At 37.3% G+C, this 15,123-nt stretch overlaps 1 protein-coding gene across 2 annotated transcripts in view; it reads left to right on the top strand.

Annotated features, from left to right (window-relative positions):
- smad3a (SMAD family member 3a) overlaps positions 1 to 13,242 on the top strand; it is a 56,072-nt gene extending 42,830 nt beyond the window's left edge. The window contains exons 4-9 of one of the 2 annotated variants that reach the window (XM_061887667.1): positions 1,472 to 1,597; positions 3,603 to 3,815; positions 3,930 to 4,067; positions 6,950 to 7,094; positions 7,761 to 7,902; positions 10,594 to 13,242. In XM_061887667.1, coding sequence (XP_061743651.1) covers positions 1,472 to 1,597; positions 3,603 to 3,815; positions 3,930 to 4,067; positions 6,950 to 7,094; positions 7,761 to 7,884 — 746 coding nt within the window. In that variant the 3' untranslated portion in view covers positions 7,885 to 7,902; positions 10,594 to 13,242. Of the gene's footprint in view, positions 1 to 1,471; positions 1,598 to 3,602; positions 3,816 to 3,929; positions 4,068 to 6,949; positions 7,095 to 7,760 lie in introns of both variants that reach the window. The other variant, XM_061887666.1, reaches the window with a different exon arrangement.
- Positions 13,243 to 15,123: the final 1,881 nt, after the last annotated feature.

The following is a 15,123-nucleotide window of genomic DNA, read 5'->3' as shown; positions in this document are numbered from 1 at the left end:
AATCATACACTTTTTAGAATATTTTGAGACTTCTCATCCCTGGTTGATGTATGATCTTTACCAGAATGGCTATTTTTTGTCATTGTGTTTTGGAACTGTGGAACAGATGTCCGAAGGAAATGTGCACACACATGTCCTATTTATTTTTATTTGAGTTGAATTCGTATACATTTTATTTTTTATGTTGTTTCCAACTTAAACTATTTTGTGTGGACATTTTATAGTACTGCGATGAGGTAGCGACTTTTCCAGGGCGTACCCCGCCCTCCGCCCGATTGTAGCTGAGATGGGCACCTACGCCCCCCGCGACCCCAAAGGGAATAAGCAGTAGAAAATGGATGGATAGAATTTTATAGTAAATGTGCTTTTTTTTTTTATTGTGGCGCAATGTTTTTTATATGAGCAAAAATTAAACATAGTGATATCATTGTCAAAGGTGGAATGTTTACGATAAATTACAAGCCAAATAAATGTCAGCATACTTCCCATTAAATATGTATATACAGTACGTCTGCATTTGAATTATCCTGATAAAATCTAACTGCTGGCAGTGATTGTGTTCAAGATAAAAACGAGTTTCCACCGGTTTACTTCTACAACGTACAAATAGAACAAGTTTTCGAAACAGCTCAAGGTACACCAGCTTCTTTCAAAGAAACAAAAATCCATCTATACTGCACATAAGTTATGGGTATAAGCGTGGGGGCGTGCTGAGTCGACATACGAGGCGAGCTTGATAAACAGGAAATGGCGTTTGAAAAATTACACAAAAAAAATCAAGCACAAATAAGCTACTACTGGTTAAAAATAAGGAAATTTGGGAGAGAAAATAAAAAATGTAATCTAGCTAATAAAAAGCGAACTTGACAACGCTGGACACAAACCTTTTTCCGTGGCTTCTATATATGTTATTTCTTGCAAGCCTGTGAATGTTTTTAGATGGACACTGCATAGGAGTACATGCTCTTATAATAATGTCTCAAAGCGTCAAATTACACCAGAAAAAGTTCCCAGATTTGTTGTTGGTTGCTAAGTTAGCAACACTGATCCCTCCTTCTAAATCATCATATTCTCTGGCAGACTTAGTTAGTAGGAGGTTTTTTAAGAAGTCACATTGTTACAATCATCAGCAATCTACTGTACGTTGTTGAAACGACAAGCTACATTTACACCCAATCCCAAGTGTTTGAGTGAGTGCAACAGGTAGCGCCATATCTATTTGTTGCCGGCCATCACATAGAATTCTGAAAAACTCTGTTAGGTATAAATGCTACTAATCATGTGAATACAATTAAATAAGTGGTTCTTAAAGACTAGAGTTTGTTGTCTTAGTTATGTGTGTTTAATATTTTTTGTTTTGTTCATTGATGGTATGTAAGTGTTTGTATTGTGAATAAATGAGTGCTGGTTTCACTGTGTAGTTTTCCAGCTGTAGTCAAACGGTGCTTATCCCATCTGTTTGCATGTTCAGAAACGCCGCCACCAGGCTACCTCAGTGAGGATGGCGAAACCAGCGATCACCAGATGACCCACAGCATGGACACAGGTTCCCCAAACCTATCGCCCAACCCTGTTTCCCCCACACACAATAACCTGGGTAAGGACCGTGTGTTTCTTTCTGTTTGTTTTCTTTTCTGTCTGCACGCCTTCACTAGCAGACAACTGTTGGGATAGTGCGTCTCCCCAGTGGGAGAGCTCTGTTTGATTTGACTCCTTTTTGTGAGAGGAAACCAGGTGATGAAAGCGCCTTTGTTTTCCTTGCACTGTTTGAGCTGTAAAACACGCCACGACCCCATTCAGGCCACACGGACATCAGTGACAATATCCGATGTTTATCGCAAGGACGGAAAACACTAGGGGGTCTTGGCAGTAGACTGCTGGTGAAATAACACCAGGTCCGTTTCTTTTTGCAGTGCAGCTTGATTCTGTACATGAAAGCCATGGTCAAAATATTATGAAGTATAGTGGATGCGCCTGTAATTTAACCCTCTTTGGCAACAGTAAAGGATTGAGTGTTCACTATTTGTCTGGTAAACAACATATAAAAATGAAAGCATGTAAACTGTTGTGCTTTGTCGTGGCATTTCAGTCTCATGTATCAACCTTATTTCCTTATTCTTGAATTTTGTTTCCACATTCTTTTTTGTTTTGTTTTTACACTCTGTTTGTTTCCACACTCCCATAATTAGTATGTTTTAACCCAGAAGTGTCAAAAGTGCAGCTGTTATTTTTATACTATTATGTAAAAGAAATACAATCTATACAAAGTTTGTTTAAAGCTCGCCTCAGCCGCCGGTACTCACTGTTCCACTTGCTTTAACACCACAGTGAGTTGCAGGACAGGGAAATGATCAGGGATACCTAAACAAACTCGAGAGTTTGAATAGTCAGCTGTCTAGTCATAGTCATGATCTAGACAGCTTACTTGTTAATGCTGCTGCTCCTCCACAACGAAAGGAGCCAGATGAGGTGGTTCGAACATCTCATCAGGATGCTCCACCAGACGCCTCCGTGGGAAGTGTTTAGGGAACATCCGATCGATAGGAGGCCAAGGGGAAGACCCAGGACATGTTGGGAAGACTATGTTTCCTGGCTGGCCTAGGAACGCCTTGGGTTCCCCCGGGAGTAGCTGGACAAAGTAGCTGAGGAGAGGGAAGTCTGGGTTTCTCTGCTAAGGCTGCTGCCCCTGTGGCCTAAGCGGAAAATGCTGGATGTTGGATGTTCAAAAAATAATAATGAACTAAAACCAATGCTGTTATATATGCATTACGTACAGTACAAGCCAAAAGTATGAACACACCTTCTCAGTCAATAAGTTTTCTTTATTTTCATGACTATTTACATTGTAGATTGTCACTGAAGGCATTAAAGCTACGAATGAACACATGTGGAGTTATGTACTTAAGAAAAAAGGGGAAATAACTGAAAACATGTTTTATATTTTAGTTTCTGCAAAATAGCCACCCTTTACTCTGATTTCTGTTTTGCGCATTTTTGGCATTCTCTCGATGAGCTTCAAGAGGTAGTCACCTGAAAGGGTTTTCACTTCAAAGGTGTTATAGTTTTGATGCTTTCAGTGACAATCTACAAGGTAAGTAGTCATGCGAATAAAGAAAACACATTGAAATGAGAGGGTATGTCCAAACTTTTGGCCTGTATTGTATTTAAGGCTATGTATTTATATATACATGTGTACATCTAATGTATTATTATTTTTATCATATTCCACTTTGAACAATTTGTGGATGGAAAATATTGCATATTTTGTGTTTTTGCCACAAAAACTGGCGTAAAACTTAAAATGTTAAACTTTATGTCAATGGATAGAACTGAAGTTAATGTTAAAAGTAAATAAATGTTCATATATGACTTGTTTTTAACACTTTAATGGCTCTGACCATTTTGGGTCTGCAGTATTTTTAACACTCACCAAAATTTAGGGGTTACAATAAATGTATTGGTTTTGAAAATAAAAATATATCAAAATGGCCCCCTAATGCTTTCATTTTTCAGTGTACGGCCCTCAGTGGAAAGGTTTGAACACCCCTGTTTTAACCACTTTCTGCTGTAATTGATGCCAGCCTCACTTCATCTTAATTCAGATCTCCAGCCTGTGACGTACTGCGAACCGGCCTTCTGGTGCTCAATTTCCTATTATGAGCTCAACCAGCGGGTAGGAGAAACCTTCCACGCATCACAGCCCTCCCTGACGGTAGACGGTTTCACAGACCCTTCCAACTCAGAGCGTTTCTGCCTGGGCCTCTTGTCCAACGTCAACCGCAATGCTGCAGTGGAGCTAACAAGAAGACACATTGGTAAGGGGTCACACCGCCATGTTAAAAGAATTCCCCACATATTTTGCACTCAGGCACTACTTTCACCGCATCTTCTTTGAAGTACTTGTTTAAGGGGTCTTTGCTTCCTCCAAGGCCGCGGAGTTCGACTCTATTATATCGGAGGAGAAGTCTTCGCTGAGTGTCTTAGTGACAGCGCCATCTTTGTGCAGAGCCCCAACTGTAACCAGCGCTACGGCTGGCACCCTGCCACTGTCTGCAAGATCCCACCAGGTGAGACCATAGACGAAAATAAAAATAATCATTTATACATCAATTGTGGAAACAGGAACAGTAAAGGGGGAGCGTGGCACAAAAATAGCAGGCTAAGTGAAAGCTTTTTCACAGAGCAGTAACACTCTTGACCTTTCAACCTGTTAAAGCATGTTAAACACATATGTAATTGGTGTAACTATTAGCAATAGCACATTTCATACCGTCTCATATAGATGCATCTATATTTATCTGTCTTGTAAATAGTATCGAATACTTGCTGTATTGCACTTCTGGTAAGATGCTAAACTGCATTATTTTGCATTGCTCTGAACAAGTGTAATGACAATTAAGTTTAATCTAATCTAAGATTAACCACCTTACATTGTTCAATCTACTTTAAACTGAATCTGAGGTTTTACACTGAAGGCCAAATGACTTATACATTGAGCCAAAATTTTTGTTAATTTAATATTTTGCGTGAAATTTTTCTTACATTTATAAAATAGTTCATGCACCAATCTTATTGAACAATTTTGCATAATTCTAAAGAATCTTAGTAACTTATAGTATAATATAGCGCACCGGTTCTCAATAGGTTTTCAAATCAAATGTCCTATATTTGATAAAAAATAAAGTGCAATTTGAATTTAAAAGCAGTGTGAAATAATTTTCACATTGTTCTAAAGATTTAGGGAACAATAGTCCGAGCTCCACTGACCACAGCTGTGTAATGGTGTTTACAGAACTAAAGATCATGCTACTCAAAACTGCAACATAAGTATGAATTACACGGCATTTAAACATGTTAGGGATTCACACAAAAAATCAATTCACATCCGAATCGCGCTTCCTTTTCATCCAGATTCTAAATCGACTTAACATAAAACATTTTTTTAGATTTTTTATTTTTTGTTATTGTCTTTCAATCGTTGAATCAAGAATCAATTCTGAATCAAATCATCACCCCAGGAATTGAATCGAATTGTTAGGTGCGTAAAGATTCCCACCCCCAAAACATGGACATAGTGACTTGCTGTTCAGTGAGAATCAAGCTTCAAAACAAAAGCATGGCAGTGTTACCCTGTATTATCATAGCAACTAACGTATGCAACCATTTACTACATTCTAATGATATATATATTGAAGTATTGAATGATTTCTCACACACACACACACACGCACATTCTTGTATTTGTTATTTTCTTGAGACCTCCAAGAAATGCCTACCTCTGTAGGACCACCCTTTCTAGATGTGTAAAGATTTATATTTACAACATTAATAATGTATACATACTACGCAGATATAAAAACGCTAAGCTTGTAGTTAATTTTGTTTTTGTTGAATTTTTTTTTCATAATTGTTCTAATTGTTCTTTAAAGGCCTACTGAAATTAGATTGTATTATTTAAACGGGGATAGCAGGTCCATTCTATGTGTCATACTTGATCATTTCGCGATATTGCCATATTTTTGCTGAAAGGATTTAGTAGAGAACATCCACGATAAAGTTCGCAACTTTCGGTGCGAAGGGAAATGCCCTGCCTCTACCGGAAGTAGGAGACGATGACGTCACATGTTTGATGGCTCCTCACATATTCACATTGTTTTTAATAGGAGCCTCCAACAACAAGTGCTATTCGGACCGAGAAAACGACAATTTCCACATTAATTTGAGCGAGGATGAAAGATTCGTGTTTGAAGATATTGATAGTGACGGACTAGAAAGAAAAAAAAAGTTACTATGTTAATTCTGGGAAAATCCATTATCTTTCTATTGTGTTGCTAGTGTTTTAGTGAGTTTAATATTACCTGATAGTCGGAAGGGCGTGTCCACGGGTGTATTGACTCGCAGTGTCTCAGGGGAGTCGACGGCAGCTATGGACGGCACAAGCTCAGTTTTTCTCCGGTAAGAACTGACTTTTTAACCACAATTTTCTCACCCAAACCTGCTGGTTGACATGTGGTCGGGATCCGCGTTGGCTTGACCGCGCTCTGATCCATAAGAAAGTTTCACCTCCAGGAATTTTAAACAAGGAATCACCGTGCGTTTGTGTGGCTAAAGGCTAAAGCTTCCCAACTCCATCTTTCTACTGTGACTTCTCCAATAATAATTGAACAAATTGAAAAAGATTCAGCAACACAGATGTCCAAAAAACTGTATAATTATGCCGTTAAAGCAGACGACATTTAGCTGTGTGTGCACAGCGCTTATACTTCCTAAAAAACCCGTGACGTCTTGCGTACACGTCATCATTACACGACGTTTCGAAGACGAAACTCCCGAGAAATTTAAAATTGTAATTTAGTAAACTAAAAAGGCCGTATTGGCATGTGTTGCAATGTTAATATTTCATCATTGATATATAAACTATCAGACTGTGTGGTCGGTAGTAGTGGGTTTCAGTAGGCCTTTAAGTTTCATTATTTACTTCAAGTTATTACAGTATGTCTCTAAATACATATTTATATTATTTTTTTTAAATAAATTGTGGCCAAAAGGGGCACATTTTGATTTCTTACACACTGTTATTATGTATGTAGGCCAGAAGGGGAGCACTTAAATTTTTTACACACGAACACACACACTGGTTATTTCATATGTTGACCAGAGGGGGAGCACTTTTAAAACAGACACACAATCAATTTGAAAAATCCCTTCTTTTTGGGACCACCCTAATGTTGATGGATTTCACCACCAGGGGTGCAAATGAAACATTTTCAATTAGATGCAATGGTTTTCTGTATTGGGACCATGATTTCGGGCTTAACTTGTTTACCGGATCTCATATGGAAAGTACTTTTCCTTGTTGATGTCCCAAGAAGGGTAGAAATACAAGAACACACACACGTGACAGAGGAGATGGTCTAATGTGCCTTTGCTCCCTTGCTGTCCTGTCCAGGCTGTAATTTAAAGATCTTCAACAACCAGGAGTTTGCTGCCCTGCTGGCCCAATCGGTCAACCAGGGCTTTGAGGCCGTGTACCAGCTCACCAGGATGTGCACCATTCGCATGAGCTTTGTCAAGGGATGGGGTGCAGAGTACAGGTGAGTCTAATGCAGCCGTGCCAGAGGCTAATTGAGTGTGAATCACACTCCAGAGTCGCCTTGTGCTGGGCTTAGACCCAGACAAATAAAGAGAGAGTGAGTCAATTCCTTTCAGAACCATCTTCCCGCTCTTTCGGGCAGTCTGCTGCTGTGATGAAGCAGAGGCCTCATCAAAAGAGACAGGCTTCAGCTGGCACGCCGGTCTATTTTTAAGCAAGCACACACGCACTATGTCAAACAGAGATGTCAGACTTTCCCCTCTTCCGCTCCCTCCCAGTTTTCCACTCGGTCTGACTCACTGATAGTAAGAAAGCAGCCAATGATTAGCTACCACAGGGGAGAAGCTATTGTGCCTGGGAGTGGCGGCGTTCCAGCTCCGTCCGCGCTGAATGCTGACATGTGGAGACACTTAAAAACAGGATTCGGATTACTGAACCAGCCAAGACCTCCCACTTCTCAACCTCAAACCTTAAAACACACCCAAACTGGGTGTGTTTTAAACCCTCTACTCTTTGCTTTCATTGAAGAAAACACAACACAATGCACAACTGATTTATGAGTATTGGTTTTTTTTTTTTCATCATTTATCCTCAGCTCTGCCAAAGTAGTAGAACTTTCATTCATACAAATCCAGCCAGATCCACAAGGATTCTTACTCTCTTGCAGGCGACAGACGGTGACCAGCACCCCCTGCTGGATCGAGCTGCACCTAAACGGGCCCTTGCAATGGCTGGACAAGGTGCTCACGCAAATGGGCTCGCCCAGCATCCGCTGCTCCAGCGTGTCCTAGGGAACCTCCTGCTCACATGTATGTCTGGGACTGAAAACACACATCTTGTATGCAAAAGTTGACCCTCGCATTGTTTCCCCACCAGCTGTCAGTAGCACTTTTTATACATTTTATATGGCAAAAGGGGAGACGTGCATTAAAGCAGGACCATGCTAGTATGAACTCTGCCTGTTGTTGATGATCTCATGGCATTTTTATCACATCTTCAGTTGGTGAACAGAATGAGAGTGTGGTTCTTTTTCAGTTAAGAGATTCATATTCATGTTTTTAAAGATCTTCATGTTGTACATACAGTATGCATTAACTGCAGCAATTTGTGTCTTGAGCTCTCGTTAGTTGGCCCATTTGAGGACTTGTGAACGCCAAGTACAGTGGAACCCGCTTATGTCGACAGCTCGTCAAATCCCGGGCTTCTTTCTTTTAATTGTTACTGAAAAGTACCTGCTTAAGTCGATGTTGACATAGATTCATTGCTATGAAAAATCGACGGGTGTTGATCATGATCAAATGGCAGCAAGCAACCATGGCTTAATTCTGTCTCGCTTATAGCAGCTTCCTGTACAGTGTAAGTTTAGATTGTTTGTCGAATCGTAGTCAAGTAATGCATTGGAATTTTAACCAATATGGGTTGTACTTGTATAGCGCTTTTCTACCTTCAAGGTACTCAAAGCGCTCTGACACTACTTCCACATTTACCCATTCACACACACATTCACACACTGATGGAGGGAGCTGCCATGCAAGGCGCTAACCAGCACCGATCAGGAGCAAGGGTGAAATGTCTTACTCAGGACACAACGGACGTGACGAGGTTGGTACTAGGTGGGGATTGAACCAGGGAGCCCCGGGTTGCGCACGGCTACTCTCCCACTGCGCCACGCCGTCCCTAATAATCAATAATAATCAATCAATTCCTTTATTGTCATTGTCATAATAACACTCAAGTCATACATGCCAACAAGATTTAGTTTGAGCTTTATCTAGCGGCATAGAAACATGCATACAGTTACAATAAAGTACATCCCATATTTACAGTTTCACAGTACATATGCAAAAAGGAGTTGGAACAAGCAGAGCATATAGAATCTCGAACCTATTTCTGTTTAGAAGCAAGTCATATTTGTATATTAACTCAAGAATTAAAAAAAAGTGAAATCACAAAAATCCAATCTCCTTATGACTAAAAAAAATCACTGGTTAATTAATTATTTGATATTATTAGTCATTAATTGCAATTTATGAATTATTTATAGAATAAATCATTATTGAATCAATAATATTTGATTAATAAAGTAAAGTAAGAAATAATATATATCATTATTAGTAAATAATTGTATTAACAAATATTTTTTTATTTTGGTTATGTCGGCAGCCAAGGATGTCTACAACCACTAATTTCAGCGTATGTCAGCTCAGAAAGCCGTCGACAAAAACGGTTTACACTGCTGGAATTCGTGTTTCAAAGTCACATGTTAATGATTTATTAATCATTCATCAAGTTTTGACTTTGAAAATGTTGAATTGTTAAATGACATAAATATTGAATAAATAAATGATTAAGTATTACTACACTATTTGATTGGTAATCAAAAATTAATTATTGGTTTATTAATTATTCATTGTATTCAAATTATTTTTGATTTTGGTTATGTCAACAACTGCTTATGTCGACGTCAACAGGTTTCACTACTTGAACCAGTTTTAATCCAGTAACTTGTGACTTTGGAAATTGAAATGAATGAATTGATTCCAAAATCAATTATGAACAAATAATTGATATACGAGCAGTATGTATCCATCCAACCATCCATTTTCTACCGCTTATTCCCTTTGGGGTTGCAGGGGGCGCTGGTGCCTATCTCAGCTACAACCGAGCGGAAGGCGGGGTACACCCCAGACAAGTTGCCACCTCAACCTACTCAGTGGCCTAGTGGTTAGAGTGTCCGCCTCGAGATCGGTAGGTTGTGAGTTCGAATCACGGCCGAGTCATACCAAAGACTATACAAAATGGGACCCATTACCTCCCTGCTTGGCACTCAGCATCAAGGGGTTGGAATTGGGGGTTAAATCACCAAAAATGCCCCCACCTCCCAGGGGGTGATCAAGGGTGATGGGTCAAATGCAGAGAATAATTTCGCCACACCTAGTCCCTGACTACTCAGGACCTTCGTATTGTGAGGCAGACGCACAAACCCCTCTGCCACCGTGAAGCCCGAGCAGTATATAATTTATTAAATATGATTTCATTGTTAATTATTAATTTTATTTTTCCAACGATAGTCACTCACACACTAGGTGTGGTGAAATGCATTTGACCCATCCCCATGTGCACCCAATGGGAGGTGAGGGGAGCAGTGAGCAGCAGCAGTCGGAAATAATGTTGGTGATTTAACCCCCAATTCCAACCCTTGATGCTGAGTGCCAAGAAGGGAGACAATGTGTCCCATTTACATGGTCTTTGGTATGACTCGCCGGGGTTTGAACTCACGACCTTCTAGCAGGTCTTTTACAAATTATTTCTAACTTTGGTTATGTCGACAACCGCCTATGTCAATGTTTGTCAGCTAGTCCGAGGAGCGTCGCTATAAACATGTTCCACTGCTGGTTTCACAATTCCTACTGTGGCCCTGAAAAAAAAAAGAGCCGTTCTCTAGACCCGACTGTTTGATAAACACAAAGAGCTCACTGTTTATTGTTTATTGTTTACAGCTCATCTGCCGCCTGCGTGAGTGTTTGTGTGTGAGTGTGTGATTACCAAACCTCACTTCCTCCCTTCAATATAAAGCACAAAAGAGTCCGCTCCTCCTCCGTCAGGACTGGTTAAGTCGTCATGGTGCATCAGGAGGAGACCAGCGTTGACGTGAGTGAGTAGTCAGCATGTTAGCGACATCCACGCTGAAAGAAAGCATCTAACTTGTTCAAGTGTAATAATGAGGAAACTTTTTATCAATGCTTCAACTCTCAGGACTGTAAAAAAAACAAAAACAGCTTAATAGTACACAGAAAGAAGAGTAAAAACTGATCTATGTTTATAAAGTTTTTCATAAAAGGAAGCATGTAAATAACAGTAGCTACTCCAAATCTTTTTTTTTAGTATTTAGTTTATATTGCATTTTATAATTATGACCCTTTCTAATGTTGATGTTTGGAAGGATGGATGATGAAAGAACCTCTGGTTTTCTTCTAAAACAAAAGTACTCCAGTATCTGAATATATTCCTATTATGTTCATTGTTTGAATGAAGCTAGCTTTTTGGTGCCCACTGATGCTAATATTTAACATTGTTGGGACAAAAGAGCACTGACTTCACTTTTTAATCCCCAGAACTTCAATTTGTTTCAGAAAAGTAGTATCTACCAATCTGAGATGTGACACTGAAAGCCACAGTCCCTAAGTTAGGGGGTCCAAAGTCCATCCCAGGAAACTGTTGCATGCCCACAATATATAGTTGTTTGTTTTACCAACAACTTGTTAGTTTTTGTTAGCCTGCTGCTTTTTGTTGTTGAAACAAACATTATGCATGGCTGGCCCACATCAGAAAAACAATTCAGAAGTCCCTGATTTGGATTTTCAAAAAATATATATATACACATATATATACACCACTGCACATCAAACAATCTACAATTGTTATTAAAAAATAATAGTGATTATTTGATGTTTTTAAATTATAGATGAGAAAACCAAAAACAAAAAAAATATGCATCTTAAAAGTAAGAATTTTTTTTAAATGTGTATTCGTTCCAGTAGTTCCTTTCAAAAAAGTGAAACCTTTTACATGGTATAAATTCACTGGACAGAGTGAAATCATTCAAGAATGTATTTCTTTATTATTTTAATAGGCTTATATCTAATAAAAAATGTATCTCATGAAATGTGTGAAAATGCCCAAAATAAATGCAATATTGTTTTACTCTAGTTTAAGCTCCAATTTAAAAAAATACTCACATTTATTGAAATAAATGACTTAATTTTTTTGTAATTTCTAATCCAACAAAATCCTTGCTAATGTGATTTTAATTTGGGAAATAGTTAAAAGTAATTATAAGTATACATGTAAAGAGTGGCTTATCTTTAAATAATCTTGGGGGTTGTAACACAAAATAGTGTATAACATTCGGAAAATTAGGAAATGTTTTAATTTATAACAATTTTGGATTAAAGATAAAGAAACATGTTTTGGTCCATCTCTCTTTATCTATATGTATATTTATGTATATATATATATATATATATATATATATATATATATATATATATATATATATATATATATACATACATACTGTATGTATATATGTATCCAAATATATATAATATTTGGATGATTGGGAATTTTTTAATAATATATTTTAGTTTGAAAATAGCGAAAATTTGTTGGCCAATATATTTATACAGTTTTTGGATAGGAATAAAAAATTTGGAATTTACGGTTTATTTAATCATTTAATTATTTAAAAACGTAAGAAAAATGTTTTAGCCTATATAGTTATACAGTATTTGGATAATCAGGAAATTTATCAAAACAGGTTTGAGATTTAATTAAAAAAATCGATATATATAAATATAGATATGTATACATTATTTGGATGGTCAAAAATGTTTTTTATACAAATTTTAAATTTATATAAAATAAAAAAGAGGAACATGTTTTGGCGTATACATATACATTCATATAGTATTTTGATAATCAGAAAAAGTAACAATACAAGTTGTAAATTTTAAGAAGGCATTAAGAAAAATATTTTACACATAAAAACACACATTTTGGGCAATATATGTATACATATATATATTTAGGAATAATAAAGAAATGTTTCAATAAATACATTTTGGAATAAAAATTAAGAAAAATTATTTGGCCTACAAATAAATATATTTTAGATAATTAAGAAATATTTTAATCAACCCATTTTGAATATAAAAATATTGCTCTATTTATTTATACTGTACATAATTTGGATAACCAGGAACTATATTAATTCACATTTGAAATACATAAAACTGCAATTGGCTTTTTTTCCAAATAGTTCCGGTAAATATATTTGACTGCCATCCATTGTATTGTTTTGAGTGTGTTTATAAACACCGATATGAAGACTAGCCAAGTACTTCTTTCATTCTTTTTCATGCGGCTCCTTGGTGTAAAAAGTTTGGACCCTCTGCCTTAAGGGCTCTTATTAGACCCCTGTAGTAACCTCACAGCGCTTACACTTCTCCAAGCTCTTGTCATCTTTATTGGTTTTGTTTTGTGCTTATGTGTGAATTGTTCATTTTAGATGTCTGATATACACTTGTCTTTTATGTTTTCTGTCTATTTGTTTGGTCTATGAAATAAAAAATAATAATATCTTTTGATTCTTGGAATGCACAGAGCAAACTGACGTGTGCTTTAAAGTACATTACAATTATAACACACATATTTTAACAGTCTGCTTCTTTGGGATTTCCCGGCCCCCTGAAGCTAATTTGTGCTCTCAAGCAGACAAACAATAATCACAGAACGCTTACTTCTGAACTTGCCGCTACGTTGCAGACTATAATGAAAAGCATAACCATTCCTCTTGTCACAGACGCACCGCAGGGGTTAGAGTATGAATGCAGACTTTGTTCTGATGCCCTTGAGCTGAAAGGGGCCCAAACACTTAACAAACCACATCTTTACTGCCGCCACAAGAGGTTGAGAGAGAAAGAACTGTTGCCGGGCTCCACAGGTGTTGCAGGATGGGTGAACTTTGAGACAATTTGTACATTTGTGCCACTTGGACCAAGACATATTTTAATACATGATAGTGGGTGATAAAGGTACTGATATAATTATGTATTATTACAGTTGGGGTTAAACAGTTTAACAGTGACTTTTTAAATTGGCATTGTCTTGTTTGAATGAGCAACATAAATGTTTCCTAGATAATTCAATGTATTAATGATGTAAAAAAAAAAATATATATATATATATATGTGTGTATTTAGAAAAAATACTAGTTTTTCCTCTTCCCTTATAGTAGTGCAGTAATGCTGCAGCCATGCTGTACAATATTAATGAAAGCTGTTGTGGTGCCACACTGCCATCTGCTGGCCACTTTCACTACAAGCACTGCATTAATGAGCTCCAGCAATTAGACTATCACAGAGTTTTTCATCTTCATAAAGATATTCATGTTCATTTGTGGTTAAGACTGTTAGAGGAGTGGTCATTTCACAATGCATTGATGGTTGTACTAAATGTGAATTGCATTAAAATACAGAAAAATGTATGCGTTATATAATGTGGGGTCCCAAGGACAAAAAAAGGAAATGCAAATACAATGTATGGCAAAAATCTATTTTTATTTTCAATTTATGCAACAGATTTCACACACAGGAATCCCCAAGTAAAAACAAATACTAAGAACCTAAAAATAATGTGTGTGGGGGGGATTTAAATTTTTTTAATAAATCATCAGAATACATAAGCTAAGTACTCATAAAGTAGTTCAGTACAATGCCTAATGATAAAATTGTGCCTCAATTAAAAAAAAATAAAAAAAAGATATCATTGGTCTCTGAAGTCCTGAGCTTTTCAGTGGGGGGCATATTTACTCAAATATGTGTCTTAATATACATATTTTATAAGAAGATACAATAAATCCCAAATATATATAAGTATATATCTTGGATAGATATCCAGCCCCCGCCACACCGAGAGAGACAAGCTGTAAATAATGAATGAATGGATGGACAAATTTACTAGAAATTTTATACAAATACATTTTTAATTTGATGATTTTATTTTTAAAACGTTGTCTATTGTTATTATTGTATATGATTATTAATGTATATATATATATAAATATATATTTAAGTATATATATAAATATATATTCCTTTAAATAATGTATATACCCCTGGTACTGTAATCGACAATTCTAAACACTTAAGCAGGGGTCGGCAAGCCAACATGTTGAAATCAATCAATCATCCATCCATCCATCCATTTTCTACCGCTTATTCCCTTTCGGGGTCGCGGGGGTCGCTGGCGCCTATCTCAGCTACAATCGGGTGGAAGGCAGGGTACACCCTGGACAAGTCGCCACCTCATCGCAGGGCCAACACAGATAGACGGACAACATTCACACTCTAGGGCCAATTTAGTGTTGCCAATCAACCTATCCCCAGGTGCATGAATGTTTACTTATATAGCCCTAAATCACTAGTGTCTCAAAGGGCTGCACAAACCACTACGACATCCTCGGTAGG

This window comes from Nerophis ophidion, linkage group LG25 (assembly GCF_033978795.1).
Source record: "Nerophis ophidion isolate RoL-2023_Sa linkage group LG25, RoL_Noph_v1.0, whole genome shotgun sequence".
Lineage (NCBI taxonomy): Eukaryota > Metazoa > Chordata > Actinopteri > Syngnathiformes > Syngnathidae > Nerophis > Nerophis ophidion.
The sequence above is the reverse complement of the archived record's forward strand: the minus strand, read 5'-3'. Positions and strand labels throughout refer to the sequence as shown.